Source organism: Lemur catta, chromosome 20, assembly GCF_020740605.2.
Source record: "Lemur catta isolate mLemCat1 chromosome 20, mLemCat1.pri, whole genome shotgun sequence".
NCBI lineage: Eukaryota > Metazoa > Chordata > Mammalia > Primates > Lemuridae > Lemur > Lemur catta.
In genome coordinates, this window is record NC_059147.1 from 17,761,370 (window position 1) to 17,788,619 (window position 27,250).

Consider the following 27,250-nt stretch of genomic DNA (forward strand, 5'->3'; position numbering starts at 1 on the left):
TACGAAAAACAGGGTAAAATATCTCAATTTTTAAAAAAATATTGACTACACGTTGAAACGGTACTATTTTGGATATAAGGGTTATATGAAACATGACTAAGATTAATTTTACCTATTTGACTTTTTAAATGTAGCAACTAGAAAATTTTAAATTACATAAATGGTTCGAATTATATTTATACTGAATAGCGCTGTTTTAGACAGAAATTCAGACCAGGACTCCAGGATACATCATTCTATTTGAAGCCATATCTAACCCGGCAGGCTGCCCCCACCTACCTGTTTCTCGCGTTGCTAAGCGCGCCGCCCGAGGCTGCGGGACTCCAAGCGCAGGTATAGCGGTCGGGCTCCGCGCCCGAAGGACTACAAGGGCCAGCGTGCATTGCGCGCCCTGGGGGCGGGACCTGGGAGGAGCAGTCGCTTTGTGACGTCACGTCCGCCTCAGCTCGCGTTCAGTTTCCTCTCAGGGAGGCGCGCGTCGCGGAAGTGGGAGTGGAGGGTCGGCAAGGTGTTGGGGTAGCGCGGCCAAGGGACCACTGGGTTAGGTGCCTCGGGTCTGACTTTGCGGAGTGGGCCTTGCGTGGGAAGAGGACCGTGTCTTCCCGGACGCGTGTCACGTGGGAAAGTGCCGCTTCACGTCTGGAAATGTCAACAGCCGCGGCGTGACGAGCTCTTGAAGCGGGCGAGCACGGGGCGGGCGGCCTCGCAGCGGCATGCCGAATGACCTAGTGAGTCAGGCGCCCACATTGTCCCTACTCCACGGCCTCAGTGTCTTGCCTAGCGCCTCCCGCCCTGTAACTGGCGGAATCCGGACCCCACCCCAGGCCGAGAAGGGGCACTGATTTCAGAAGTATTTAGGAAAGGGGCCAGATAAAGTGGGCCTCCGCTCCTCCGAGCATCCCTAAAGCCTTTTCTCCCTCCACAGCTGACTTAACTTTTCCTTGAAAAGAAAGTGGTTTCTTCAGCTTGTTGCGACTGTTATAAGATGTGGTCTTGTGGGCACAGACATGCCTGTTTAACTGTTATTTCATATGAAGAAGTTCTTCAAGAAGTTTTTCAAGATCTAGGAGGGGGTGAAGGCTTGAATTATAAGGGACCCAGTATATCAAAACATTTATTCATTTCGAAGACTGTGTATGCTCAGCTACCTGAGAGGACATTATGTCGTTCTGGGCTGCTTCCTCTTAGGGAGTCATCGTTTCTTCTGGCAAGTTTTACCCTCCTTAGCAATTATAGTTTGTGATATGCGCCTCTGGTTTAATTTCAAGTTGATAGCAGGGTAACTGCCTTCATGAAATATGCCTTGTGATCCCTCTCTGGAAATGAGAGGTGAGTCTTTCCAACAAAGATTCTGGGAATCTCCCATGCTTTACTTTGTTCCAGGTGATACAAGATTTCTGCTGGTTCTCTGACTTTAAAGTCACAGTTTCTGTCAGTTCCTGCCAGATTTTTGTCTTAAATCACTATGGTCTGATTTACCATTACCATTTACTATATTAACAGGCCTACACATTGCAGTGCAGGGGGCGCTCATTGTAGAAATATCTTTCAGAAGCTACATGAATTGGGGCTCAGGAAAGCCTTTTTGTTGTTTTTTGGTTTTGTTCTACAATGCTTAGTTATGTTCATCACCATATGATCTCACCTACTAACAAGCTTTTCATATAATTGAGTCCAAATGAGGTCAGGATGTATCTAGTGAGCACTGATAGAGCCAAGAATAGAAGAGTTTCCAGCAGAGTATCCTAGGCCTCTTTCAGGCCTGGTTTGCTTAATGGTTTTTTATTCATGGCTTTATACGCTCATTATAATCCTCCCTCTCCGTCCCCATGCTTCACACCCCCCACCTCTAAGTAGCTCAAGGCAAATTAACCAGGAAAATCATTAAATGTAATATTAATCACAGTTGGCATTTGTTATGCTCAATATTGTAGCAATTGCTTTTTATAAATATTATTTATTTAATCCTCACAATAACTCCAATAGGTTAGATACTATTATTGTCTCTATTTTAACAGATTAGGAAACTGAGACACAGAAAGGTTAAGTCATCTATCCAGTATCACACAGTTAATTTGTGGCAAAGCTGAAATTAGAACGCAGCAAGGACGAATGCAAAGCCCACCTCCTGAAGCACAACTCCAGTGAGAACACTTGACTGGTGAGGATTCTCTCACTGGGGCTTTATTAACACTAGAGGGCGGTAGAGAACTACTCTGCTTTGGGGCAAAGGAGGGAAAAATAAAATGCCTGAAAAAGAGGACAGAAAGAAGAACATCTGTCCAGAAAGATAAGCCTTGTATGGTGAGGGGCTGCAGGTGAGGACTGCAGCACTTTACATACTGTTTCCAAATGCAAATTGAAATAGAGAGGACTCTTCCCTCTTATATGTTTTTGTGTTGAGTAAGAGATTCAGATTCATTAGAAATATGTCAGATATCTAAATTTTTTAAAAATCAACTTGAAGAAATAGAGTGTCTTCTGGGTTTGGTGGGATTTGGGGTTTCTTTGATCTTTTATTAATGATGAAACAGAGACAGGGAAATAGTAGGAGAAAATGATCCATAAAATGTTCCAGGTAGAGAAACCTCAGTCTGAACACAGGCAACATTTGAAAGCCTTTGAAAGCACTGGTACAAAGCTGTGGCATTGTGAACTGCTTCTCCTTTCTCTACTTCTCATGGTTGTGGTTTTTGACCAGGGCCTCAACACCAGACCATGTGGACCGCAAATGAGATTGCTCAACTGTGCTACGAGCACTATGGCATCAGGCTGCCTAAGCAGGGGAAACCTGAGCCAAACCGTGAGTGGACATTATTGGCAGCCGTGGTAAAGATACAATCTCCAGTTGTCCAGGCCTGCAACACTCCTGATAAGCCAGTGCAAGGTGAGACTTTTTCTTCTTGGAACACTCCTCTTTCCTGTCGGAGATGGAAGAATTGTACGCTGCTGTACTTGGCAGGCACAGTCATGACCAGGATGTGAACTAAGATGTTAGACATTTCCTCGCTTTCCACCAGGTGGCGCAGTACCTCTGGTGGTGGGAGACTGCCGTGCAGGTACCACAGTCCTCTCGAGTTGACCTGCGGGAATCCTCTGGAAGAGTGTGCAGATTTAAACTCAGCGCTTGGGAACATTCAGCCTCTGAGAGCCCCCTTAATGATTTCTCTTTTTCTCCTCAGTGACAAAGGAAGTTGTCTCAATGGGAACAGGAACGAAATGCATAGGCCAGTCCAAAATGAGGAAGAGCGGTAAGCATGGGTGGGGGTCTAAGCAAAGATTTAGCTTTGGAAACCAGTGTCCATGTTAACCTTTACTCTCCTTGTCTGGGAAAAGGGGCCATATCGGTTGAGATGGGTGACCTTTCGTTTTCTACTTACCATCACTCTACTTAGAAGGACAGTAAAGGAGAGTATTCATTTACAACATGCTTTTTTTTTTGAAATGGGGTCTCACTCTGAGGCCCAGGCACAATCATAACTCACTGCAGCCTGGAACCCCTGAGTTCAAAAGATCCTCTTGCCTCAGCCTCCCTAGTTGCTGGGATTGCAGGTGTGAGCCACAATGCCCAGCTCAGAACATACTTTCTGAGTAAACTAAAAGCTAGCCAGTATTTTCATCCTCTTAACCACAGGTTCCCTGGGCTTAAGTATTCCATATTAGGTCTGGAAGGCTTAAGGGCTCTAAAGCAGGTAGAGGATACAGCTTGAGTATCAAGCTTCTGAAGCCCCAGCAAGCAACCTTGAATTAAGTGGTGCTTTTGGCAACTTAGAGATCTGAGATCCTTACCTTCTGCTTCCAGTTAGCAGGTTCTTCTTTGAGTTTGCTTCCCCCATCCTCCTAGCCTTGCCTCCTGTATGTGAAGAAACTGTTCCAGGACCACCATGGATGGAATTGTATTGCCATGAGCACAAGTATTATATCAGGGTACAAAAGATCTGGACTCCTGTCCTCCAGATAAAGATTTTTCTATAAATCAGTGATTCTCAACTGGGGGCAATTTTGTACCCCGGGGGACATTTGGCAATATCTGGAAACATTTTTAGTTGTCACAACTGGGAGAGGGGTGCTACTGGCATCTCGTGGGTAGAGGCCAGGAAAGCTGCAAAACAGCCTACAATGTACAGGGAAGACCCCCACAACAAAGAATTTTCTGTCCTAAAGTGTCTACAGTGCTGAGTTGAGAAATCTTGCTGTAAATACATTATGATTAATGATTGTGATACGTTCTGACAAAGCCCTGTAGGAGCTACGGTACCCATCCTGGGTCTGGGGTTCTGCTTCTAGGAACAATGGCCTCTCCAGTTTCCATAAATCTTTATCTGCTGTCCTCTCTTTGCCACAGGAGACATCCTCAATGATAGCCATGCTGAGGTCATAGCCAGGAGGAGTTTCCAAAGGTAAAGCCACATCCCCAGAGAGTCTGATTCAGCAGGTCTGGGGCACAGGCCCCAGAATTTGCATTTCTAATAAGTTCCCAGGTGATACAGTTATGTCAGTCTGTGAACTACACTTTGAATGCACTGTGGTCTAAATAAGTGGTTCTCAAACTTGAGTGTGCATCAGAGTCACCTGGAGGACTTGTTAAAACCCAGATTGCTGGGCCCATCTGCAGAGATTCTGATTTAGCAGATCCAGGTGGGGCCTGAGAAGTTAGATTTCTAACAAATTCCTAGGTGATGTTGCTTCAGGGACCACACTTTGAGACTCACTGGTCTAGATGATTCTCATAATTCTAAATTACTGCCAATCCCATTAGTCCACCATAACTCTTTCTTAGTAGTCACTGAACCAGAATCTTTGTCTTTACCACAGAGATTGGTTGTTCATTCTGATAACCTCTTGGAACCCTTAGGTACCTTCTCCATCAGCTCCAGTTGGCAGCCACCCTGAAAGAGGACAGTATCTTTGTCCCAGGAACACAAAGAGGGCTGTGGAAACTCAAATCAGACCTCTTCTTTGTGTTTTTCTCCAGCCATACACCCTGTAAGTATATTCAAGCCTTTAGATTATCGTTACATGGACTATTTCTTTATGTTTGTCTTATATATAGATATTTTTCTCAAAAAAAGCACCTCTGGCTGAAGTGTAGCTACAACTGTTGACAGTGCCGTTTTATGGACAGACTGGTGTACCTAGTCACTTCTCTATTAAGGGGAAGGCAGAGGGCGGAGCATAGTCTCACTCGTGCTGTTACTCAGTTGTCAGAATTAGGATTAAGAAGTTTAAGGCTGAAAACCCACAAGATGTGAAACCAACAATGGGGCTTAGAAGTCCAAAGTCCTACTATAGTAACTTACCCTAAAATTCATTTCTTTCATTCATTCATTGAACAGATATTTTCTTTTTTTTCTGTTTTTTTTTTTTTTTTTTTTTTTTTTTTGAGACAGAGTCTTGCCCAGGCTAGCGTGCTGTGGCATCAGCCTAGCTCACAGCAACCTCAAACTCCTGGGCTTAAGCAATCCTCCTGCCTCAGCCTCCCAAGTAGCTGGCACTATAGGCATGCACCACCATGCCCGGCTAATTTTTTCTATTTTTAATAGAGACAGCATCTCGCTGAGGCTGGTCTCGAACTCCTGACCTCAAGCGATCCTCCCGCCTCGGCCTCCCCGAGTGCTAAGATTACAGGCATGAGCCCCCGAGCCAGGCCAGAAGAGATGTTTTCTACTACTTGTCAGCCACAATATGACTTACTGATTATATAACAGTGAATAAGACTAGCACATTGCTTACCCCATAGAGTCAATGTTGGCAGTCGTGTTTAGGGTAAATTTTGTTGAGTTATAAGAGGGTTGTCAGGTGCTGTGGTTGCCTAAAGCAGGAAGACCAGTCCTAGCCTAAGGGGTCATTTCTATGGTCTGTTTTTCAATTTATTTGAAAATTAAAAATAATTCCTATCTTTTGTAGACAACTCAGATGGCAGCAAAATTTCCTTACCCTGAAAACTTTGAAATAAAGATATCAGATTGTCCTCTGATTATTAAACTTTAACACATGCAACTAGAGAAAAGGTAGGTAATCACCACAAAGAAACAGAATAGCTGTCAAGATTTGATTGTAACTCAAATTAAAAATATTGATACAGCTTAAGAAAGAATGAATATAGGAAAAGAATTGGCTAAGAGTTAAAGACCAGAGAAATGACAGACAGAGGTAGGCAGGGCATATTCATGCTCCATTCTTAGCAGTGGTGCCCTGGTCCAAGGGCCAGAGGATGTTTCCCAGTCAGTGCTTCTCAAACTATAATATGCACATGAATCACCTAGGGAGCTTCTTAAAATGCACATTTCAGATTCAGTAGGTCTGGAGTGGGGCCTGAGATTCTGCATTTCTAACCAACTCCCAGGGGATGCTAGAGGTGCTGGTCTGTGGACCACACTTTGAGTAGCCAGGGTCTGGGTAATCCCAGTGACAGGCGTTGCCTTATTGTGGAGACAGATGCATCCAGGGATCACAGATAGTCTGGTGGACTAATCAGACTCCATAAATCAGTGGTCCACAGATGGGTGCTGATCTGTGAGAAGAGTCCATGAAGAAATGAGAAAAATCAAGACTCATGAGTTTTTCAAAACTAATTTCTTTCAATGTAAAGATTATGAGATTTTCTTTTTTTTTTTTTTAATGATGGTAATTTGAATTTTTGAAGATCTTACTTGATGGAATAAAAAGTTGGCAACCCTCCATTCATCCTAAAATCTTCTGGAAATTGTGCTGGTAATCTTGTAAAATGCAATGTCTCCCATGGTTTATCTGCAGAAAGAATGCTACCTAGAGAATGTGACTCTCTGATTCCTTTGGCATTTACTTTTCATTATTAATAACTTAGTGCCTGGGTTAGCTATTTCATACTCTTTCTTGTGAGTTACTAGCATGAGTCCACCTCTCAAGTTCAGGCATTCTGTCAAGATCATATCTCTGAGCCTGCAGAGTGGGAGGTGGACCCTGGTGAATTCTCCAAAGTTGCTGTCACCTTGTGAGGTCTCTGGAAGTCAGCCAGCCAGCCTTTCTAGCAGCGTTCCCACTTCCATATCTCTTGCCCTTCCCACTCTTAGGTTATAAAGATTACAGATGTATTATTTACGCACTTTAGAAAAGCAACACACATTAGGTTAGTGTTTGAAGAAATGACTCTCTTCTCAAAGGAGAGCTGTGCTTTTTACTGACCTCTGGTTTTCTTTGGTTTGTTATAAGCACAGAGTAGATCAGAAATTGCTAAACTAGTACAGGGAAGCATTAGTTTAGCTATGTAATTTATACTAGTCTTTAGGGCTATGCATCATAAAATACTCAAGATGGGGACATTTTAAGCAATGCCAAATTTATTTAACTATGAAACAAACCATCTACTTTTTGTTTTCCAAGGTATCTTATGGAATAACATTCCACAAAATGCACTTGGGAAGCCTTGCTCATTCTAAACCAGTGGTTCTCAACTAGGGACAGTTTTATTTGCCAGGAGACATTTGGCAACATCTGAAGGCATTTTGATTATCAAAGTAGGGGGTATTATTGACATCTAGTGGGTAGAGACCAGGGATACTGCTAAATGTACTATAATATGCGGAACAGCCCCCACAGCAAAGAATTATCTGGTCTAGGGCTGGGCATGGTGGCTCATGCCTGTAATCGTAGCACTCTGGAAGGCCGAGGCAGGAGAATTGCTTGAGATCAGGAGTTCGAGACCAGCCTGAGCAAGAACAAAACCTCATCTCTATTAAAAAAAAAAAAGAATTATCTGGTCTAAACTGTCATTAGTGCAGTGGTTGAGAAACCCTGGTCTAAACTAGTATTTCCAAAGCTTCCTAGTAATAAGAATTACCTGGGACCTTTGTTAAACTATTTAGTTTTCTAGACCCTTTTCCTCTGGAAATTCCAACTCACTGGATCTGGGCACGGAGTCTTAAACAAGAGCTCCAGAGGATTCTTATTAGGGAAATTTGGGCCCGTGATCTTAATTCATCTCAGGTCAGCTGGGGGAATAGATTGATCTTTGCTTAAGGCAGTAGTTCTCAAACTTGAGCTTGCATCACAGTCACCTGGAGAGTTCGTCAAAACACAGACTGCTGGGCTTTACTTCCAGAGTTTGTGATTGAGCAGGTCTACTATGGGTCACAAGAGTTTGCATTTCTGATGAGTTCCCAGGAGATGCCACTGTGGCTGGTCCAGGAGCCTCACTTTGAGAACCATGTGTTTAAGGGGTTTATCCTCTTGCAGGTGGGGATGCCTCCATCATTCCAATGCTTGAGTTTGAAGATCAGCCTTGCTGTCCTGTCAGCAGAGATTGGGCCAACAACCCATCAGTAGAAGCCAGTAGTAACTTGGAAGCTCCTGAAAATAAAAAGAAATGTGAAGACCTTGACAGTCCTGTAACCAAAAAGATGAGGCTTGAGCTTGGAACTCCTGCCAGGGAGGTTGCCAACGGTGCGGCTGACCATCAGAGTTTTGGCAAACAGGAAAGTGGCCGAATCCCACCGGATGTCAGCAGTTCAAACCTCACTGTAGAGGGACTGGCCTCTGTCACCAGAATAGCCCTCGGTGGTGCCAAAGTGGTGGACGTTCATAGAACCGGAGCCAAGTGTGTGCCTGGAGAAGCTGGAGACTCAGGGCAGCCCGGTGCTGCATATCACCAGGTGGGGCTACTCCGAGTAAAGCCAGGCCGGGGAGATAGGACTCGCTCCATGTCCTGCAGTGACAAGGTGGCCCGATGGAATGTCCTTGGATGCCAAGGGGCACTGTTGACACACTTCCTGGAAGAGCCCATCTACCTGACAGCTGTAGTCATTGGGAAGTGCCCATACAGCCAGGAGGCCATGCAGAGAGCACTGATTGAGAGGTGAGAGGGTTGAATTGGAACAGTCATTCCCAGAGGCAGTCTGAGAGTATGTCCAAAGAGCCTTAAAAATCTCCATACCTTTGATCCAGCAGTTCTTCTAAGAATTTTTTCTAAGGAAATAATTAAGAAAGTATTCAAACATTTAGCTTTGTGTATAGTAATTTAAGAAAAGAAAAAGGAACACTTGAAATGCCCAGCAATAGGAAATTATAAGTGTTTTTTTAAATGATACTGATGAATATTTAATGTGGAAACATGTTCATAACACTTAAGAGCAGTTTAGAAGATAAAATGAGCTCATTTTGGTGTTAAAGTACATATACACATAGAAATTATAGGAGAATGTACACCAAGGTATTAATAATAGTTATCTCTGAGTTGTATTATGGGTAGTTTTATCTTCTTTGTTATTACTATATTTTCTAATTTTTCTACAGTGTACATATGTTGCTATTATAATTTTTTAAGCCCCTAAACATTAGTTTTAAGTTTTAAAAACACAAAGGCTACTCACTCAAGTGTGGTCTCCCTAAAGGAGGCAGCCAAACCTGATGCTGTGAATGAGAGCAGGGCAAAGCCATGGCCAGGGGAAGCATCGTGGGCTGGTGTCACATGTGCAGCCCCAAAGTATGAGCCAGTAAGTCCACTCCTAGGTACAGATCCAGGAGAAATGATGCACAAAAACTTGTACACAGATGTTGCATAGCAGCATTATTCAGGATATCCAAAAAGTGAGACAGATGTCCATCAGTGGATGGATAGATGAACACAGTGTGATATGTCTGTACAATGGGATATGAGTCAGCCATAGAAAAGACTGGAGTACTGACACATGCTACAACGTGAATGAACCTTGAAAACATCCTTGTAGGTTAAAGAAGCCACATATTGTATGTTTTCATTTACGTGGAATATCCAGAATAGGCAAATCAATAAGAACAGATAGTAGCTTAGTGGTTACTGTTGGCTAGAGAAGGGGATGGAGACTGACTGCTAATGGGTGCAAGGTTTCTTTTTGGGGTAATGAAAATGTTCTGAAATTACATTGTGGTGATGGTTGTGCAATTCTGTGAATATACTAAATACCATTGAATTATACACTTTAAATGGGTGAATTTTATGGTATGTGAACTATGTCCCCATAAAGATATTTTTTTAAAAGATACAAGAGAAAGAAACAAAGATTTTATGTTATAGGATGATTTTGGGTTTTGATGTATTTGAAGGATTCTTTAGGAAGCAGGTGCCACCAAGTTAATGTTTCTGTTTAAAGTTTTCATGTTTCTCAAGACCTGTGTGAGGAATGGAGTTTGGTGTTACTGATGTCACAGAAGCGTGTAGTCTTGATTCTTAGTGATGGGGAGGAATCTTCCTCCAGCCATAAGGTTCTTACAATCTAGATGCTGTTCCTGCTCAATGAATAAAGAAAAAAACAAATCCACACACTTTCTAAGGCCTTTGAATCCCACTAAGGCTCAGGGGTGATGATGTCCACAATCCTAAATACTGTTTTTCTTTAGGCATGTGCCTAAACTGAATGCATTTTCACTCACATGTAGGTGTCAGAATGTATCGGCTTTACCCAAGGGCTTTGGAGTTCAAGAACTGAAAATACAGCAGTCTGATTTACTGTTTGAACACAGCCGCTGTGCAGTACAGGCAAAAAGGGCTGACAGCTCAGGCCGACTCGTTCCTTGTGGGGCAGGTAAGAGATCCAGGTTAGACTTGTCCTGGAGTAACTTCTCCCCTGAGAGTGGCCTGGGAGAGTCTGCATCCTCCAAGCCTAGGAAGGCAACTTCCCACCAAGTGGTCAATAATGTGGGCATTGGAGACACCCATACTGGGTCAGGTTTATGTTCTGTGTGACCCTTGGCAAGTTACTTATCCTCTCTTGGCCTCAGTTTCTTAAGATTAAAAGAATATCATTTATCAGGGTCACTATGAAGATTAAGTGAGAAATTCTGTATCCATCATATAATAATTGCTCAATAATTGTTAACTATTATAATGAATTATGAACCACTTTATACTGTTGTACCCTGTACCCTGGAGGCCAAGTATCCAAGTGGCAGTCATTGTCTCTGACATAATATCCAGCTCTTATGGGTCTGTAGAGTCAGAGAAATATTTTTATTAAAATACTTCTGACGTGGGTGTGGTGGTGCATGCCTGTAATCTCAGCTATTCAAGAGGTGGAGGCAGAAGATTGCTTGAGCCCAGGAGTTTGAATGTAGCCTGGGCAATATAGTAAGACTCCGCCCCTGAGACAAAAATATAAATAAAGTAACATGCATGTAGTATTCACAGGAAACTGAACAGTTTTAACCCTAGAATATTTTCTTTTCATAGCCATCAGCTGGAGTGCAGTTCCTGAGCAGCCATTGGATGTTACTGCCAATGGCTTTCCACAGGGAACAACAAAGAAAGGAATTGGAAGCCTTCAGGCAAGGTACGGCATATTGGGTCAGGAGGAAATGGCGGTAGTGAACTGACACCTTACTGCTATCTAATTCCAGAACGTTTTTATCCCCCGAAAAAGAAAACCGGTATTCATTAGCAGTTACTATGCACTCCTCCCTCTCTCTTCAGCTCCTGGAAACCCCTAATTTACTTAATTTACTTTATCCATGGATTTGTCTATTCTGGACAGTTGATATAATTGGAATCATATAGTATGTGACCTTTTGTATCCAGCTTCTTTCACTTAGCATACTATGTTGGAGGTACATCCATGATGTAGCATGTGGTACTACCTTCATGGCTTAAATAATATTCCATTGTGTGGATATACCACATTTTGTTTATTCATTTGTTGTCTTAATCCATTTTGTGTTACTATAAAGGAATACCTGAGACTGGGTAATTTATAAAGAAAAGAGGTTTATTTTGTTCACAGTTCTGTAGGCTGTACAAGTACATGGCACCAGCATTTGCTTCTGGTGAGGGCCTTAGGAAGCTTTTACTCAGCAGTAGGCAGAGGCAGAGCAAGGTATGTCACATGACAAGAAAAGGGAGCAAGAAAGAGGAGGAGGTGCTCAGGCTCTTGAACAACCAGCTTTTTGGTGAACTAATGGAGTGAAAACTCACTCATTACCTCAGGGAGAGCACCAAGCCATTCATGAGGAATCCACCCCCAAGATCCAGATACCTCCCACCTCCAACATTGGGGATTAGACTTCAACATGAGGTTTGGAGGGGACAGATATCCAAATTATGTCATTTGTGGATGGATATTCGGATTGCTTTCACTTTTTGGCTGTTATCAATAGTGCTACTATGAACATTCATATACAAGTTTTTGAGTAGACATATGTTTTCTATTTTCTTGGGTATACCTAGGAATGGAATTGCTAGGTCATATCGTAACCCTATGTTTAAGTTTTTGAGGAACTGCTGAACTGTTTTCTATAGCAATTATGCCATTTACATTCCATCAGCAATATATGAGAGTTCCAATTACCCTGCATCCTTTAAACACTTTTTTTTATTGTAGCCGTTCTAGTGGGTGTGAAATGGTATCTCATTGTGATTTTGATTTTCATTTCCCTAATGATGTTGAGCATCATTTTATGTACTTATTAACCATTTATCTGTCTACTTTGAAGAAATACGTATTCAAGTCCCTTGCTCATTTTGTTAATTGGTATACTTGTCTTTTTATTGTTGAGTAGCGAGATTCCTTTATATATTCTGGGTACTAGTCCTTTATCAGATATGATTTGCAGATATTTTCTCCAGTTCTATGGGTTGCCTTTTCACTTTTTGATAATGTCCTTTAAAGCAGCGGTCCCCAACCTTTTTGGCACCAGGGACCAGTTTCATGGAAGACAGTTTTTCCGTGGACTGGGCTAGGGGGGAGATGGTTTTGGGATGATTCAAGTGCACTACATTTATTGTGCACTTCATTTCAATTATTATTACATTGTCACTTGCCACTCACTGATAGGCTTTTGATATGAGTCTGCAAGCAACTGATTTATTATGTAGTCAAACCTCTCTGCTAGTGATAATCTGTATTTGCAGCCACTCCCCAGCACTAGCATCACCACCTTAACTCCACCTCAGATCATCAGGCATTAGATTCTCATAAGGAGTTCGGAACCTAGATCCCCTCACATGCACAGTTTATAGTAGGGTTCACATTCCTATGAGAATCTAATGCCCCTGCTGATCTGACAGGAGGCAGAGCTCAGGTGGTGATGTGAGTGATGGGGAGTGGCTGTAAATAGATATGAAGCTCACTCCCTAGCCCCACTGCTCACCTCCTGATGTGTGGCCCAGTTCCTAGGTTCCTAACTGGCCACAGACTGGTATCAGTCTGTGGCCCAGGGGCTTGGGGACCATAGCTTTAAAGCACAAAAGTTTTAAATTTTGAGGAAGTAAAATTTTTGCATTTTTTTTTCCCCTTTGGTTGGTTGTGCTTTTGGTGTTGTACCTAAGAAACCATTGCCTAATCCAAGGTCACAAAGATTTACTCTATATTTTCTTCTAATAATTTTATACTTTTAGCTCTTATGTTTAAGACTTTGATCCGTTTTGAGTTAATTTTTCTATGCAGTATGAGGAAGAAGTCCAACTTCATTCTTTTGCATGTGTATAGGATATACAGTTGTCCCAGCACCATTTTTTTGAAAGACTATTGTTTCCCCTGGGGAGATTTTTAAAAGAATACTTTCTTGGGTTTCACCACTGGGGATTTCTGGTTTAGTAGGTCAGGGTTGGAACTCAAGAATCATTTATGAAACTCATCAGTGATTGGACTGGCAAAAAGGGCACCTGGAAACAGGACTTTGCATCTTCAGTTTGGCTTTTACTGAAGTGCAGAGCGTGTGAGCTGCTGGACATGAGAGACTCAGGGTTTATCTCAGAAGGTTCATGCATCTGTCTTATGGGTGTGTCTCTTTCTATATGCTTGGCCAATCTCCTCACCCCGCTTTTCCCTTCCTGTCAGCTAGAGGTGGTCTAGAATGGCCCAGGGGTAGGAGGGGCTTCAGGGGAGTGGCTTCTCCACCAAAGGCATTTGTTTCCATCTCAGTCTGGATTGAGCTGCCACCACTGTGACTGTTGTACCACTCCCATAGTTTATAGGTTTTTACTCTAAGTTGCCTTTCCATTTCTTTATCATGCCCTTATAAAAAGTTGTATTTGTAATGAAAGTTTACAGATGGATTTGTTTCCTTTTTTTTGACATGTGTATTTGCATGCCTCAAAACAAACAATAACAAAATTCACATCTATCTTAGAATTTTTTTGAAAAAGGTTTTCTTCTTCATAGCTGATAACTGCCAGGGTTCAAACGGCCTGGACAGCAGACCCTGCCTATCTCATGGCAGCCTAGGCTGTTGAATTGAGTAATATTTACAAAATTGTTGGGGGCACAAATTTTTGAACCAGTTTTTCCCTAAGAGCCTCCCTAGTTTCAGTTCATCTTTTGCACTTCTCGGGAAACCAACTCTCACCCACAGACCACAATACATGAGCAGAGCAGGTCATGAGGGACAGAGACCAGGTGTTGCCTGCTGAGCTGTCTCTGTTGTCAGTTGCAACCTCGCAGCTCCTCATACTGCCCACCCCACGCCCTGGCTGACAGTGGCTTCTGTTTGCTGGGTTGCTCAGAACTGAAATGCTTTTCTTTGCTATGAATCCAAACCCTCTTTTGCCTTAAAAGCCCAGCTTTACTACCACTGTCTGCTGGTTTAAAATTTTCTTTTCTCCAAATTCCTATAGTGCTATTGTCCAGTTTGTCTCTATATGTCAGTGTTATCTGTGTGATTGGGAGTGCCTCATGTTCTAACCCTAGCTCTCTCTCCAGTTATCTGGGTGACTTGGGACAAGTCCAGTCAAAAATTTGCATGTAACTTTTGGCTTCTCAAAAACTTAACTTCCAGTAGCCCACTGTTGACCATAAGCCTTACCAATAAGATAAACAGTTGATTAATATATATTTTATATGTTATCTGTGCCATATATGTATTCTTACAATAAAGTAAGCTGGAGAAAAAATGATATTAAGAAGATAAGGGGCTGGGTGCTGTGGCTCACACCTGTAATCCTAGCACTCTGTCTGGGAGGCCGAGGCGGGAGAATCACTCGAGCTCAGGAGTTCGAGACCAGCCTGAGCAAGAGTGAGACCCCCGTCTCTACTAAAAATAGAAAAATTAGCCAGGCGTGGTGGTACACGCCTGTAATCTCAGCTACTCGGGAGGCTGAGGCAGGAGGAACACTTGAGCCCAGGCGTTTGAGGTTGCTGTGAGCTAGGCTGACACCACAGCACTCTAGCCCGGGCAACACAGTGAGACTCTGTCACAAAAAAAAAAAAAAGAAAGAAAGAAAATCATAAGGAAGAGAAAATATATTTGCTATTCATTAAATGGAAGTAGATCATCATAAAGGTCTTCATCCACGTCATCTTCACATTGAGTAGGCTGAAGAGGAAGAGGAGGGGTTGGTCTTGCTGTCTCAGGGGTGGCTGCTGTGGGAGAAAATCCACGTATAAGTGCTCCCATGCAGTTTAAATCCATGTTGTTGAAGGGACTACTGTGGTGTTTCTTCCTTTCCAATCCTCAATTGCTTGTATTTCTTTTTCTTGTCTTACTGTGCTGACTAAAACTGACAATATCATAATCATGTGCAAGTAATGACTTGGTTTTTGTTTTTCAATCCTTACTCCTTTTTCTTTTTTTTTATCTTGCCAGAAGCTTCTGTGTAATGTTGAATGAAAGCAATGATAAGTGCCCTTGTCTTACTCCTGATTTTAAGGACATACATTTGCTGTAGGTTCTTTATAGATACCCTTTATGAATTTAAATACTATCTTCCCTAGTTCTAGTTTGCTAAAAGGTTTTAAATTACTCAAAGGGTGTTGAATTCTACCAAATGCTTTTTCTTCATATATTTTTCTCATAATTATATTATTTTTCTTCTTTAATCTGTTCATGAATGTTCCATTAGTTTTTGCTTTGTTTTCATGTTAAAGCAGCTTTATGTTCTTGAGTGCCAGCAGCCACTCCAGCACAATTAAGACTTACAGAGAGCAGTGTGTGAGCGCTCAAGGTTCCCCTTTAGGCAGTGATTCCTGACGTAGGCTAGGTCCCAGCCAGGTAAGGGAGCTTTTTGGTAGACCATACCATTTCCTGTCTCATATATACCAGTTATAGCCACTGTGTCCAAGCTGAGGATACGATTTGCTAGGATGATGCAAGGTATGGTCTGTAAAGATGAGACTTGTTGGCACGCACAGCATTTCCTGATTTCTAGATGTAGCTCACGAATTGTGTACAAGAGGGAAAAGAAGGCAGCCCGTACTATTAGGGCCACTCCTGACATGGATGAACAGAAACCAAGAAGGCCTCGCTGGGCTCATAAAGAACCAACACTCACTTCCTCAAGTATTCCAAACCATGGCCTCCATCCAGCAGTTGGTTGTTTGGGAGCAAAGGCTTGGCCTCCAAAGGCCCATGAAGCCCACAGGGAGAGTCTGAAGATTCTGCCTCAGGGGCCTCATCCAAGTGGACTTTATAACTACAGTTGTTTACTACAGGAACAGCACTCAAGTCTGAAACAAAGCTTTTTATTTCTCATGAACAGTATTACCCATGGGGGCCGGCTCCCTTGAAAGGGGGTAGCCAGAAGTGTCTTATAGGTAGCCTGGGGCAAGATTTAGTATTTATACTTCAGTGCACCCATTTCAGCTTGTCACTTTAATGATTCCACCAGTGATGATGTTTCTTAAGATGAGATTCATTTTGGTACCTCAGCCTGATCAGACATCCAGGTCTAGATGTTCTCCTTGCCAAATACAGGTGAAAATGGGGGCTCTGGCACATTCAACTCTAAACACCATGTGAAGCCTGGTTTCTTTATTAGGGGCCTGGTACATAGTACACACTTAATAAATCATCTTTGCCTTTTTTTCCCAAACAGATCCCGAATCAGCAAAGTGGAGCTCTTTAGATCATTCCAGAAGCTTCTGAGCAGTATTGCAGAGGACCGGTGGCCAGACTCCCTCAGGTGATGCTCTTGACCCATGTTTTTTTGTATTTAGGAAGACTTCTGCGTTGATTCTGGCCTATGAATGGCAGGAAGCTTTGGCAGGAGTGATGGTTCAGCAAGCCAGTGGGCACTTATTGACCATGAGCTCTTCTATCCCCACAGCCCTATTTGCAGATACATGTGTGACCTCAGATGCAGAGGATGGGTCATTTGGTGGTACAAAGTTATAAAAGACTAAGGACAGAATTGGGGCTTGGCCTATTCCAGTCCCCCCTTTGATTCCACCCCTAGATAGAGAGCATTATGGAAATGAGAGCACTTGCAGAGCAATATATTCTGTAAGGAATGTTACTCTCTTCCTTCTTTTGAACTTAAAGCTCTGTGATTTAAATTGCTCTCCAAACAAACAGGAATGTAGAGAACTTAAAATCACTACCTGGAACAAGTGGGTGGGTGGAGTGAATTTTGACACTAACTACCTAGAGTTAGGTTAAATTTCACAGGTTGTGGGCACAGTCCCCACAAAACTGCCCTCACTTAAGACACCAGCTGTGAGTTTAGGAGGTCCCCAAGCCTCCTGTACTTCTGACCAACTGGCTACAAATTGGGGGTTTCTACTACCCCTTCGTGTCCGATAATTCACTACAACATCTCTCAGAACTTGGGAAAGCCCGATAGTTGCAATTCAAGTTTTATTATAAAGGACACAGATTAGGGTTAGCTAAAAAGAAAAGACACATACGACAAGATATGGGAGGGTCCCAAAGGCAGAGCTTCCATGTCCCCATCATGCACCACTCTCCTTGCACATCACTGTGTATCACCAATAAGAAATCTCACTCAGACATCAGTGTCCAGAGTTTTTATTGGGATTTCATTACATAGCAAGATTTATTGAATCATTGGCCAAGTGATATGATTGAACTCAATCTCCGACCTCATTCTCTTCCAAGAGGTCAGACTAATATCAGGTGGCTCAAAGCCCTAACCCTCTAATCACATGGCCAGCAATGGCCAGCATCATCCTGAAACTATCTCAGGCACCCACCTTGAGTCAGCATAATAAACTTAGGTGTGGTTAGAGGGGTCTATCGTGAATAACAAAGACACGCTGTCACTTAGGAAATTCCAAGGGTTTAGAGGCTCCCTGCCAGGAAATGGGAACAAAAACCAGGCAAATTCTTCAATATACAACAATAAGGAAGCTAAGAAACTTCTGTATGAAGCGGCTGGCCACTTGTTAATCACCATGATGCATACTGAAGTCAGTATTGATGCCCTCCAGTCATCTGTGGTCAGTTTGCTTGCTTCTTACCTGGAAAAAATGAACCAAACTGGAACTAGCTGGGTTTCTATATATTCTGTGTGTCTAATAAAAACAAATCTGGATTTAGGTAAGGAGAGACTTTATTCAAAAGGATTGTTGCGATAAGAGAAAGGGAACTCTTCCAATAGGGATAGGAGGACTATTGCAACAGGGAGGACCCTCCATCCACAGTCTGTGAGCCCCTCAAAGGGCAGGCAGAAGGGAATGCTCTTTTATAGGGAGGGGGAAACAGGCTGGAAAGAACCAGGAATGAGGGACTTGGATGAGCAGGTGGCATGATGGGATAGTTGAGCAGGAAACGTCTTTGTTTGTGGTCAGCAGATTCTCAGGAGGGGCTGTTAAGAAGAGGTTGTTACACATCCTGATGCTGGCTGGGGTTGAGCGGGGATCAAAGTCCCGGGGTTTGGGGGAAGGAGAGAAGCTTAACTAATGTTTGGTCACATTAGCAGGTAGTTTGTGCAGATTGGTCAGTGGGTACAAATAGTTTAGCTAATCATTGTGAGACAAAGAAGGAGAATTCAGAGTGTCTGTGTCTGGCCTCGTCACAGATGAACAAGGGAGGCATCCCTGAGTCTTAGTCATAGAGGGAAGGGTGGTAGTTCTTTGCACTGAGCCGTTTCCCAGAACACAAAACGGTAAGATGAAGATTTCTTAACCATAGCAGTTTCCCAGGAGCACAGGGCTCAGGTAAAGTTTAACATTGTCATGTGTTTGGATTCCATTCCTTAACTAACAAAAAGCTGTAGGAAATTGATCAAACAACTGAAATCGATGTTTGTGATAAGAAACAGCTTTTCCCTTTGCTGAGGTGAGCTAAAAAATAACTTGGATCTCCTAAGGTCTTGGCAAAGAACAAAATGGTAGAAACAGGATAAAAGTGAACCAGTAAGACATGTATCTCAATTTCTTCACCTATTAGATGGGAATAGTTACATTAACTGTGTCACGAGATAGCTGAGAAGGTTAAGAGAAATACAAAGCATTTGACCCAGGGCCTCATTTATAGTAGGGTTTTTGATAACTGGTATCTACTTTTTTTTTAAGAGACAGGGTCTTTCTGTGTTTTCCGGGCTGGACTCAGATTCCTGGGCTCAAGTGAGCTTCCTGAATAGCTGGGACTACAGGTGCATGCCACCATGTGCAACTCTTTGTAGCTACTATTTTTATTTGATAAACATTTATTCTACAGCTGAGATGTGTGGGCTTCAGAAGTGCTAAAGAAAAAATTATTTAGACACTTGTTAAAGATGGTAAAGAAGACTACTCAAGAGGGATTACTATAGTGGGGTTTTGCAGTAGGGGAAAGAGACTGGGCTCAACTCCAAATATAGGTACAAGTGGAGATTTGTAGCCAAGGAGCACGGGCAGGGTGAGTGGATGGAAAACTACTAAGAGAAAACATCAAGGCTAGGGTGATAAGCTATCAAGGGGCTGGGTGAGAAATTTGATCAGATATTTATGATAATCAGACACCAAGGGTCTGGGATTTTTTGCTAAACTTACTCAGCAGGATTCTTGCTAAAACTCGACTAAGCAAGCCAACGACAGACAGCCCAAGGTCGGGGCCTAATCAGAGTGGCCTCAGGAGCTTGCCTCAAGTTTGGTCAAAGAAGAATCTTTGTCAGAAGAAAATCTTTTAACTGGATATGAGTATCACAAATATTACTCAGCATGTCAGCCATTCTTCAGCAGTCAGAGATGAAGGGATTTGTAAAGGGGTGTTGGCTGGCAATATTTAGCCAGGAGCATATGGAAAAGATGGAAAATTCTTTGTTGGTTAGGAAAAATACAGCCAAGAACTTTCTAATGGCTACATCTTCTGGTGGACATTACAGACCCGTAGAAAACTTTTTTTGAGACAGAGTCTCACTCTGTTGCCCGGGCTAGAATGCTGTGATGTCAGCCTAGCTCACAGCAACCTCAAACCCTTGGACTGAAGCGATGCTACTGCCTCAGCTTCCTGAGTAGCTGGGACTACAGCTGTGCACCACCACACCTGGCTAATTTTTTCTATTTTTAGTTGTCCAGCTCATTTCTTTCTATTTTTAGTAGAGACAGGGTCTTGCACTTGCTGAGGCTGGTCTCAAACTCCTGACCTCAAGCGATCTCCCACCTCAGCCTCCTAGAGTGCTAGGATTACCTGGCCAGGACACATTTCTAAATTTAACATTTTATTCGGAATATAAGAATTCAGTTGGGGGCATACACATAGACCAGGGTGGTCTTCAATATGTCTGCAGAACAAAGAGAAGGTCAGAGGTTTTATTAAAACAGAAACGTTATGCGTTGCTCTTCAAGTAAGCTTAATCGACATTAGTAAAGTTTTGGGGAGCTGGCAAGTTCCGATTGCTAAGTGACAGCAGTGGGTATATCTGGAGGTACAGCAGGTTGTTTCAGTAGCTATTAGGTAAAACTGATTTCAGGTTATAGCAGGCAGTTTCAGCAGCCAGGCTGGCAGAGAATGACATTCTTGGAACAATGTTTTGTGCCCTGAGTGTTTTTTACCCTAGCTTCTGAACTCTGTTTTAGTTGGCTGTAACAAGAATAACCTAATTTGTATCATCAGCTTTCACAAAAGCATACTAAAATCCTTCTGTTTCTAAGTCTCTTGTTGTAAATTTGTCCAGTTGCTTGCTCAGGTGTCTGGCTGGCCCCAGGGGTGAGCTGTTGAGTGAGAACCCGTGTGTTTGCTGGTGTGTGCATTAGGGTGCAGAAGCTGGTTACCTACCAGGAGTACAAGGAGGCTGCATCTGCTTACCAGGAAGCCTGGAGCACACTTCGGAAGCAGGCATTTGCATCCTGGATCAGAAACTCACCAGATTATCACCAGTTTAAATGAGAAGGAAATGTTTTTGAATTGTTTGCTGGTAACAGGACCCTTCATATTAAACCACCTTCTTCCTTCTTCCTTCTTGTCTCCCTAGCCAGACAAGTCTTAGGCTAAATTGGGGCGTGGAAAAAGCCTTCTCTCAGAGCACTGCATCTCTTTTATGTAGTACCGGATCTGGAACATAGAGCAATCTATACTTGATTGAAGTAGCTCTCTCCTAAAGTGATATCTTACTAATGACCTTAGTATCTGACTTCAGTTGTGTTTTATTGCTTCTCTAAAATATGAGATTAGAGTTTGAAGCACTCTGCAGCAGTTCTGTTTTATGCATTCCTACATTAATTCAGCAAATATTTATTGAGATGAATGATGTTTAATCTCTGCAAGCTTTACAACTTTGCCTGGCACAGTGAAAATATATTTTGTATTCCCAGCCTTTCTTCCTTTGGGAAGCCATCCTTTTTCCATTTTTCGGTGATCCTGCTCTATCTATCGGACTTGGTTGAAGCTAATCTTACTCTCTGGCTTCAGGAATGAGTCTGTGAGCCAGCCCTGGACAATCCTGGAATTGTTCTCAGAGCTATTAGGAAAGATTCTCTCTTTTGATGCAGAGCTGTAAGGGCCGTGTAATGTTGGAACTGCCAAAGGCCATCTTTTCCCACCACAAAGAGACAGCCAGCTGAGAACAAAGGCAACAAAGAAGGAAACAGGGAAGAGAATCAAAGATCCAATGACACTGTTTGGATGCCCAAAGCCAGTGCCTACCCTAGACTTCAATATGTGGGACAAATTCCTATTAATATTATTGTTCTGATTAAGCCTATTTGAGTTAGTTTTCTGACTTTCAACGAAGAGAGTTCTGCCCAGAAAGCTGAAAGGCCCTAATAGACCTAGCAAACGATCTTGTTTTAACTCCAAGTCCAGCCTGGACAACGTAGGGAGACCCGCATCTCTAACAAATAAATAGATTAAGTAAATATATCTAATATGTAACTCTCAACTTGTTCATACCTTGAACAATTGACTAAAAAAAGTAAGCTTCCTGTCAGTTCTTCAGCATTTTATAGCTTTAAATATTTTTTAGTAAGAACTTTATTGAAATACAGTTCACATAACCATATATTAAATAATTCATCCACTTAAAGTATATAATTTTATTATATCCATAGAGTTGTGTAGCCTTTAGTTTTAGAATATTTTCATCCCAAAGGAATTTTGTGCTATTTGTTTCCTAGGGCTATTTAACAAAGTACCATAAGCTGGGTGGGTTAAAACAACAGCAATTTATTCCCTCCCAGTTCTGGACGCTGACGTCCAAAATCAAGTTGTTGATGGGGCTTATGCTTCCTCTAAAAGCTCTAGGGAAGAATCCTTCCCTGCCTTCTCGTTAGCTTCTGGTGGCTCCTGGCAGTCCTTGGCTTGTAGCTCACTGCAGTTTCTACCTCTGTCTTCACATGGCCTTCTTCCCTGTGTGTCTCTCTGTGTCTTCACATGGCCTTCTAAGGACCCCAGTTATTGGATTTAGGCCCATCCTGATCCAGTCTGATCCCATCTGTTTTTTTTTTTTTTTGAGACAGAGTCTCACTCTTTTGCCTTGGCTATAGTGCCATGGCATCAGCCTAGCTCACAGCAACCTCAAACTCCTGGGCTCAAGCAATCCTCTTGCCTCAGCCTCCTGAGTAGCTGGGACTATAGGCATGCGCTACCATGCCTGGCTAATTTTTCTATATATATTTTTAGCTGTCCATATAATTTCTTCCTATTTTTAGTAGAGACGGAGTCTCGCTCTTGCTCAGACTGGTCTAGAACTCCTGAGCTCAAACAATCCGCCTGCCTCAGCCTCCCAGAGTGCTAGGATTACAGGCATGAGCTACCGCACCTGGCCTGATCTCATCTTAACTATATCTGCAAGCACCCTATTTCCAAATAAGGTCACATTCTGAGGTTCTAGGTGGACATGAAATTTTGGGGGACACAATTCAACACAGTTCAGTACCCATTAGCAGTCAGTTACCATTTCTCCTCCACACCCCTAGCCCTAGGGCAACCAGTATTCTATTTTGCGTCTATAGATTTGCCAGTTCTGAACATATGTGCATGGATTCATATAGTATATGGTCTTTTGTGAATGGCTTCTTTTACTTTACATAAAAATGTTTTCAAGATTATCATGTTTTAGCATGAATTAGTACTTTATTCCTTTTTATGGAATAAAAATAATATTTGTGTGGATATACATGTTTATCTAGTCATCAGTTAATGGACATTTGGGTTGTTTTCTCTTTTTGGTTCTTGTGAGTAGTGTTGCAAGTGAACATTTCATGTACAAGTTTTTTATTAATTTATTTTTTTGATTCAGGGTATTGCTCTGTCTCCCGGACTGGAGTACAGTGGCACAATCATAGCTCACTGCAGCCTGGAACTCCTGGGCTCCAGCAGTCCTCACGCCTCATCCTCCCAAGTAGCTAGGACCAGAGGCACACATCATCACACCTGGTTAATTTTTAAAATTTTTTGTAGAGACAGGGTCTCCCTATGTTGCCCAGGTTAGTCTTGAATGCCTAGCCTCAAGTGAGCCTTCTACCTCAGCCTCCCAAAGTGCTGAGATTACAAGCATGAGCCACTGTACCCTGCCATCATATACAAGTTTTTGTGTGACTATATGTACTTAAATGTTTTTTTAATTACAGAAGTAATACATGTGTCATAATAAGTTATCCTTTGAATTTTTTTCCCATAAAAAATCCTTTTATATAGCAGGAAAGAAAGAAAGACAAAAACACCACTACCTGAAATCCAGGCTCTCCAATATTCTGCTTTAATCCAAGTTTCTCTTGCCTGACCCGAAATCTCACATTATGACAGCAATTAGGATACCTGGACTGGCAGGGGCTTTTATCTACAGAGGTTTGTACATCTCTTTCTTCTGTGAGATTTTGTTTTAAAGGATAAAGATTTATATGAGAATGTAAGGGAGTAATATCTTTTTATTCCAAAATTTTATGGTAAACTTGTCAAATTTGCACCCAAAAAAACCCCTACATGTAAAAAACATTCTCAAATTTAAAGTTCAGAATAGAGGCTGGAAAAACACTGTAGAAATATACCAAAAAACACTCAGAAGTGATGTTGTCCAGGGAGGAGGGAATCTCACAACATGCTTTAGGCAGCTAAGCCCATAATTCCACAGAATTCCCTCTTTACTAACAAACATATTCTGGAATTTGTCTCTCTTGGGGAAGTTTACACTTTCAGCATTGTCGCTTATTCTGTATTCATAAATGAGTTCTAATATTATGACTGCAAAATTTATATTTTTATAATTTTTAAAACTTGGCTTGATTTAAATTGTTGTCTATGTATTTTATGTAGTCATTTCTGCCTCAGAAGCATGGGATAAATGCCTTGTGTTATGGAGTTCATCCTCGCCAAGCATGAGCTCACTGTCTGGGAGACGGAGCTGCCGTGGAGAAAATGACCCAGCCTGGCTGCCAGGGCCTCCACTGGGAAGCAGCGCAGGCCGTCTGATTGGGTGGCGTCTGTGGCTGGTGGAAAGACGCCTCCACTCCGTACCTTAGCAACATTTTTTTTTTTTTTTTTTTTTTTGTGGCTTTAAGACAATGTTCTGAGCAAGGCTTAGCCAAAATTTTCCAACTTCCAAAATCCAGACTCCTTCCTGGTTAGTGAAATGGCTTAGGACAGTGTTATCTTTACAGCTGCCACTGCCATCCCACCATGGCATCTGGGAAAGCCAGAGGAGCTGTTAGAATGAGTCCCCTGCAACAGAAAGGTTATTGAAACTAGGAAACAGCTTCCAGCTAGAAAGATAATATGTATATGCTTACTTTCAAGGGCTTAAGCAATTCTTTCCATAGGCAGCTATCCTGAAGGAATGATTGGATGCCAAAAGAGCCAAGGAGGCAGATATTTTAGAGAAAGCACCTTTATTTTCCAAAAAGAAGAGTTATTTTTATACCCCATATTAGGGAATCATACTGGCCTTCACATCCTATGAACGTGGATCCCTTTACACCTAAATGTGTCTATACTGCGGCTGAGACTTCCTATAAGGCTGTTTAGATGGATCCAAAGCAAATCTTTTTTTTTTTAATAGAAAGAACACTTATAGCACAAAGCAAATCATAAATGTGTAGTGCCTGTGGTCCAAAAGTAGGAGGGAAACTCTGCAAAGAGACACTTCAGGGCTGCAGGCAAAGTCATGTGAATTCAATTTTTATTTCTTAAAACTGGGGCCCCCAAAAATGAGTCAAAGGAGATAGAAATCAGAGCAGTGACTGTTGCCTGGTGTGGGGGGCATGGGGGAGCAGGGGATTGAGTGGAAAGAAGCATAAGAGGATTCTCTGATGATGGAAACATTCTATGTTTTGATTGGTGTGTTGATTACATGGGTGCAAACATTTGTCAAAATTTATTAAGGTCTACACTTAAGATCTGCACACTTTATGTATACTTCGATTTAAAAATGTAAAACAAAACTGTCCTTATTAATTACTTGGTATGGTAGAATAAACTTGGGTCTGGATATTCAAGTACTTGCCTTCTAGTACCAACTCTGCCACTAACTTCCTGTGTGTGTTGGGGGGGAGGTTTTTAATCTCTGACTTACAGCTTTGCATCTGTTCTACAAAATGAGGTCCCCATAATTAGGATGCTCAAGTTTTTTAACCGTAAGGTAGGATTTCTCAAAAATTCTTACTTGGGTAGATAATGCAAAGAGAAATTTTCTCCAGGAAACTATGCCCATTGATGCTGTGAGTACATATGGCCTCGGTCATGTTGGTGACAAGGGAGGGATGGAAATAATTTTTGTCTTAATCTAGTAACCTGGGCTCTGAATTTAGGTGTGGATTGTTTTGCCGCTTATCATGCGAGCCAGCAGAGCTAGGAATCAGCTTTTAGAGCTAAGCCTGTTGGGCACTGCCTTTCCATGTCCAGATGCAGGAAGGAGTCTCTCTATGGGAGGAGAGGCAGAGGTGGAAAGTCACTCCAAGTGGGGACCCAGTCTGCCAAATGTTGGTCTTGAGCACATGTCCCCTGAACTTGGGCTCAGCTCCCGAAGGGGAACAGCTCACAATGGAAACACTGACGGCCATTTGCTCAGGCAGCCAAGAGAATAAAAAGCACATTGAAACCCAGCAGTGTCTCCATGGGAGAGGTACAGTGGGCTCCTTGGTGGTGAAACCAACCTGACAACAGAGCAGGATCACAGAACTCATTCCCAGCATCTTTCTTCAGTTAGACAACAAGACCTTTATGTGCAGCCTCTCAGGAAATCTCTGGGAAATGACACTGTGGACAGTCCACCTTTTACCCAACAGGAGAGGCACACTCAACCTAGTTCGCCCTGTTTGCTTTGAATTAAATTTTGTTAATTGATTTGTCTCTGTTAGAATTTGGTGAAAAGGACAAAAAAATATAAAAACTAAAAAATGTCTCAGGTCACGATGGTTTAAAAAATAATATTTCTAAAAAATGAATAATAGTAAAAAATAAAGTACAGACATGAAAAATAGATTTTTGTTAATTTAGAGAAAGAAAAGAGCTCGTTTCAGAATTCTGCACCTCCCCCAAATATATAAGTATATACCCTCCCCACCCAGGGTTTCATCAATTTCCTTTTTCATTGCTGCCTCTTGTGAGCTATTTTGACCGCCAGTGAATGCCTTTTCAGCTGGTGTTCTCGTGCTGTACTTTTGTTCCTCAATTTATCCGGTGCCACTGTGAATGGCCCTCTATCCTAGCGTGTCAGTAACTGCTGGGCTGAGAAAGCAGCTGGCAGTGGAGAAGACGGCATTGGGGCAATGGAGTAGCAGTGCAGTCTAAACCAGAGCCAGTGACAGTGCTCATTCACCTCTGCTAAAGCAGGCAGATGGTACTGCCCAGCTCTCGTTCATGAAAGATGAGAGCCATACCTGTTCTGTTAGGCTGAAAAAAAAAAAAGAAAGAAAGAAAGATGAGAGCTGCTGTGGTCTTGAATGTTTGTGTCCCCCCAAAAATTCATACTTTGAAATCCTAACTCCTAATACGATGGTATTAGGAGGTGAAGTCTTTGGGAAGTGATTAGGTCTTTGGGAGGTGACTGGGTCTTAACAGCAGAGCCCTCATGAATTAGATTAGTGTCCTTATATAAGAGAGATTCCAGAAAGATGCTTCACCTTTTCTGCCATGTGGGGGGGTGGGGTCACAGTGCAAAGATGGTTGTCAGTGAACAAGGAATCAGGCTCTCACCAGACACCAAATTGGCACC

At 42.4% G+C, this 27,250-nt stretch overlaps 1 protein-coding gene across 9 annotated transcripts in view; it reads left to right on the top strand.

Annotated features, from left to right (window-relative positions):
- Nucleotides 1–478: 478 nt before the first annotated feature.
- Nucleotides 479–27,250, top strand: part of ADAT1 (adenosine deaminase tRNA specific 1) — a 32,560-nt gene continuing 5,788 nt past the window's right edge. The window contains exons 1-11 of one of the 9 annotated variants that reach the window (XM_045533904.1): nt 479–728; nt 2,019–2,161; nt 2,702–2,887; nt 3,183–3,251; nt 4,346–4,400; nt 4,856–4,986; nt 8,215–8,833; nt 10,393–10,538; nt 11,183–11,282; nt 16,757–16,843; nt 20,859–21,053. In XM_045533904.1, coding sequence (XP_045389860.1) covers nt 2,719–2,887; nt 3,183–3,251; nt 4,346–4,400; nt 4,856–4,986; nt 8,215–8,833; nt 10,393–10,538; nt 11,183–11,282; nt 16,757–16,843; nt 20,859–20,991 — 1,509 coding nt within the window. In that variant the 5' untranslated portion in view covers nt 479–728; nt 2,019–2,161; nt 2,702–2,718 and the 3' untranslated portion in view covers nt 20,992–21,053. The other 8 variants (XR_006730496.1, XM_045533905.1, XM_045533909.1 and 5 more) reach the window with 8 other exon arrangements.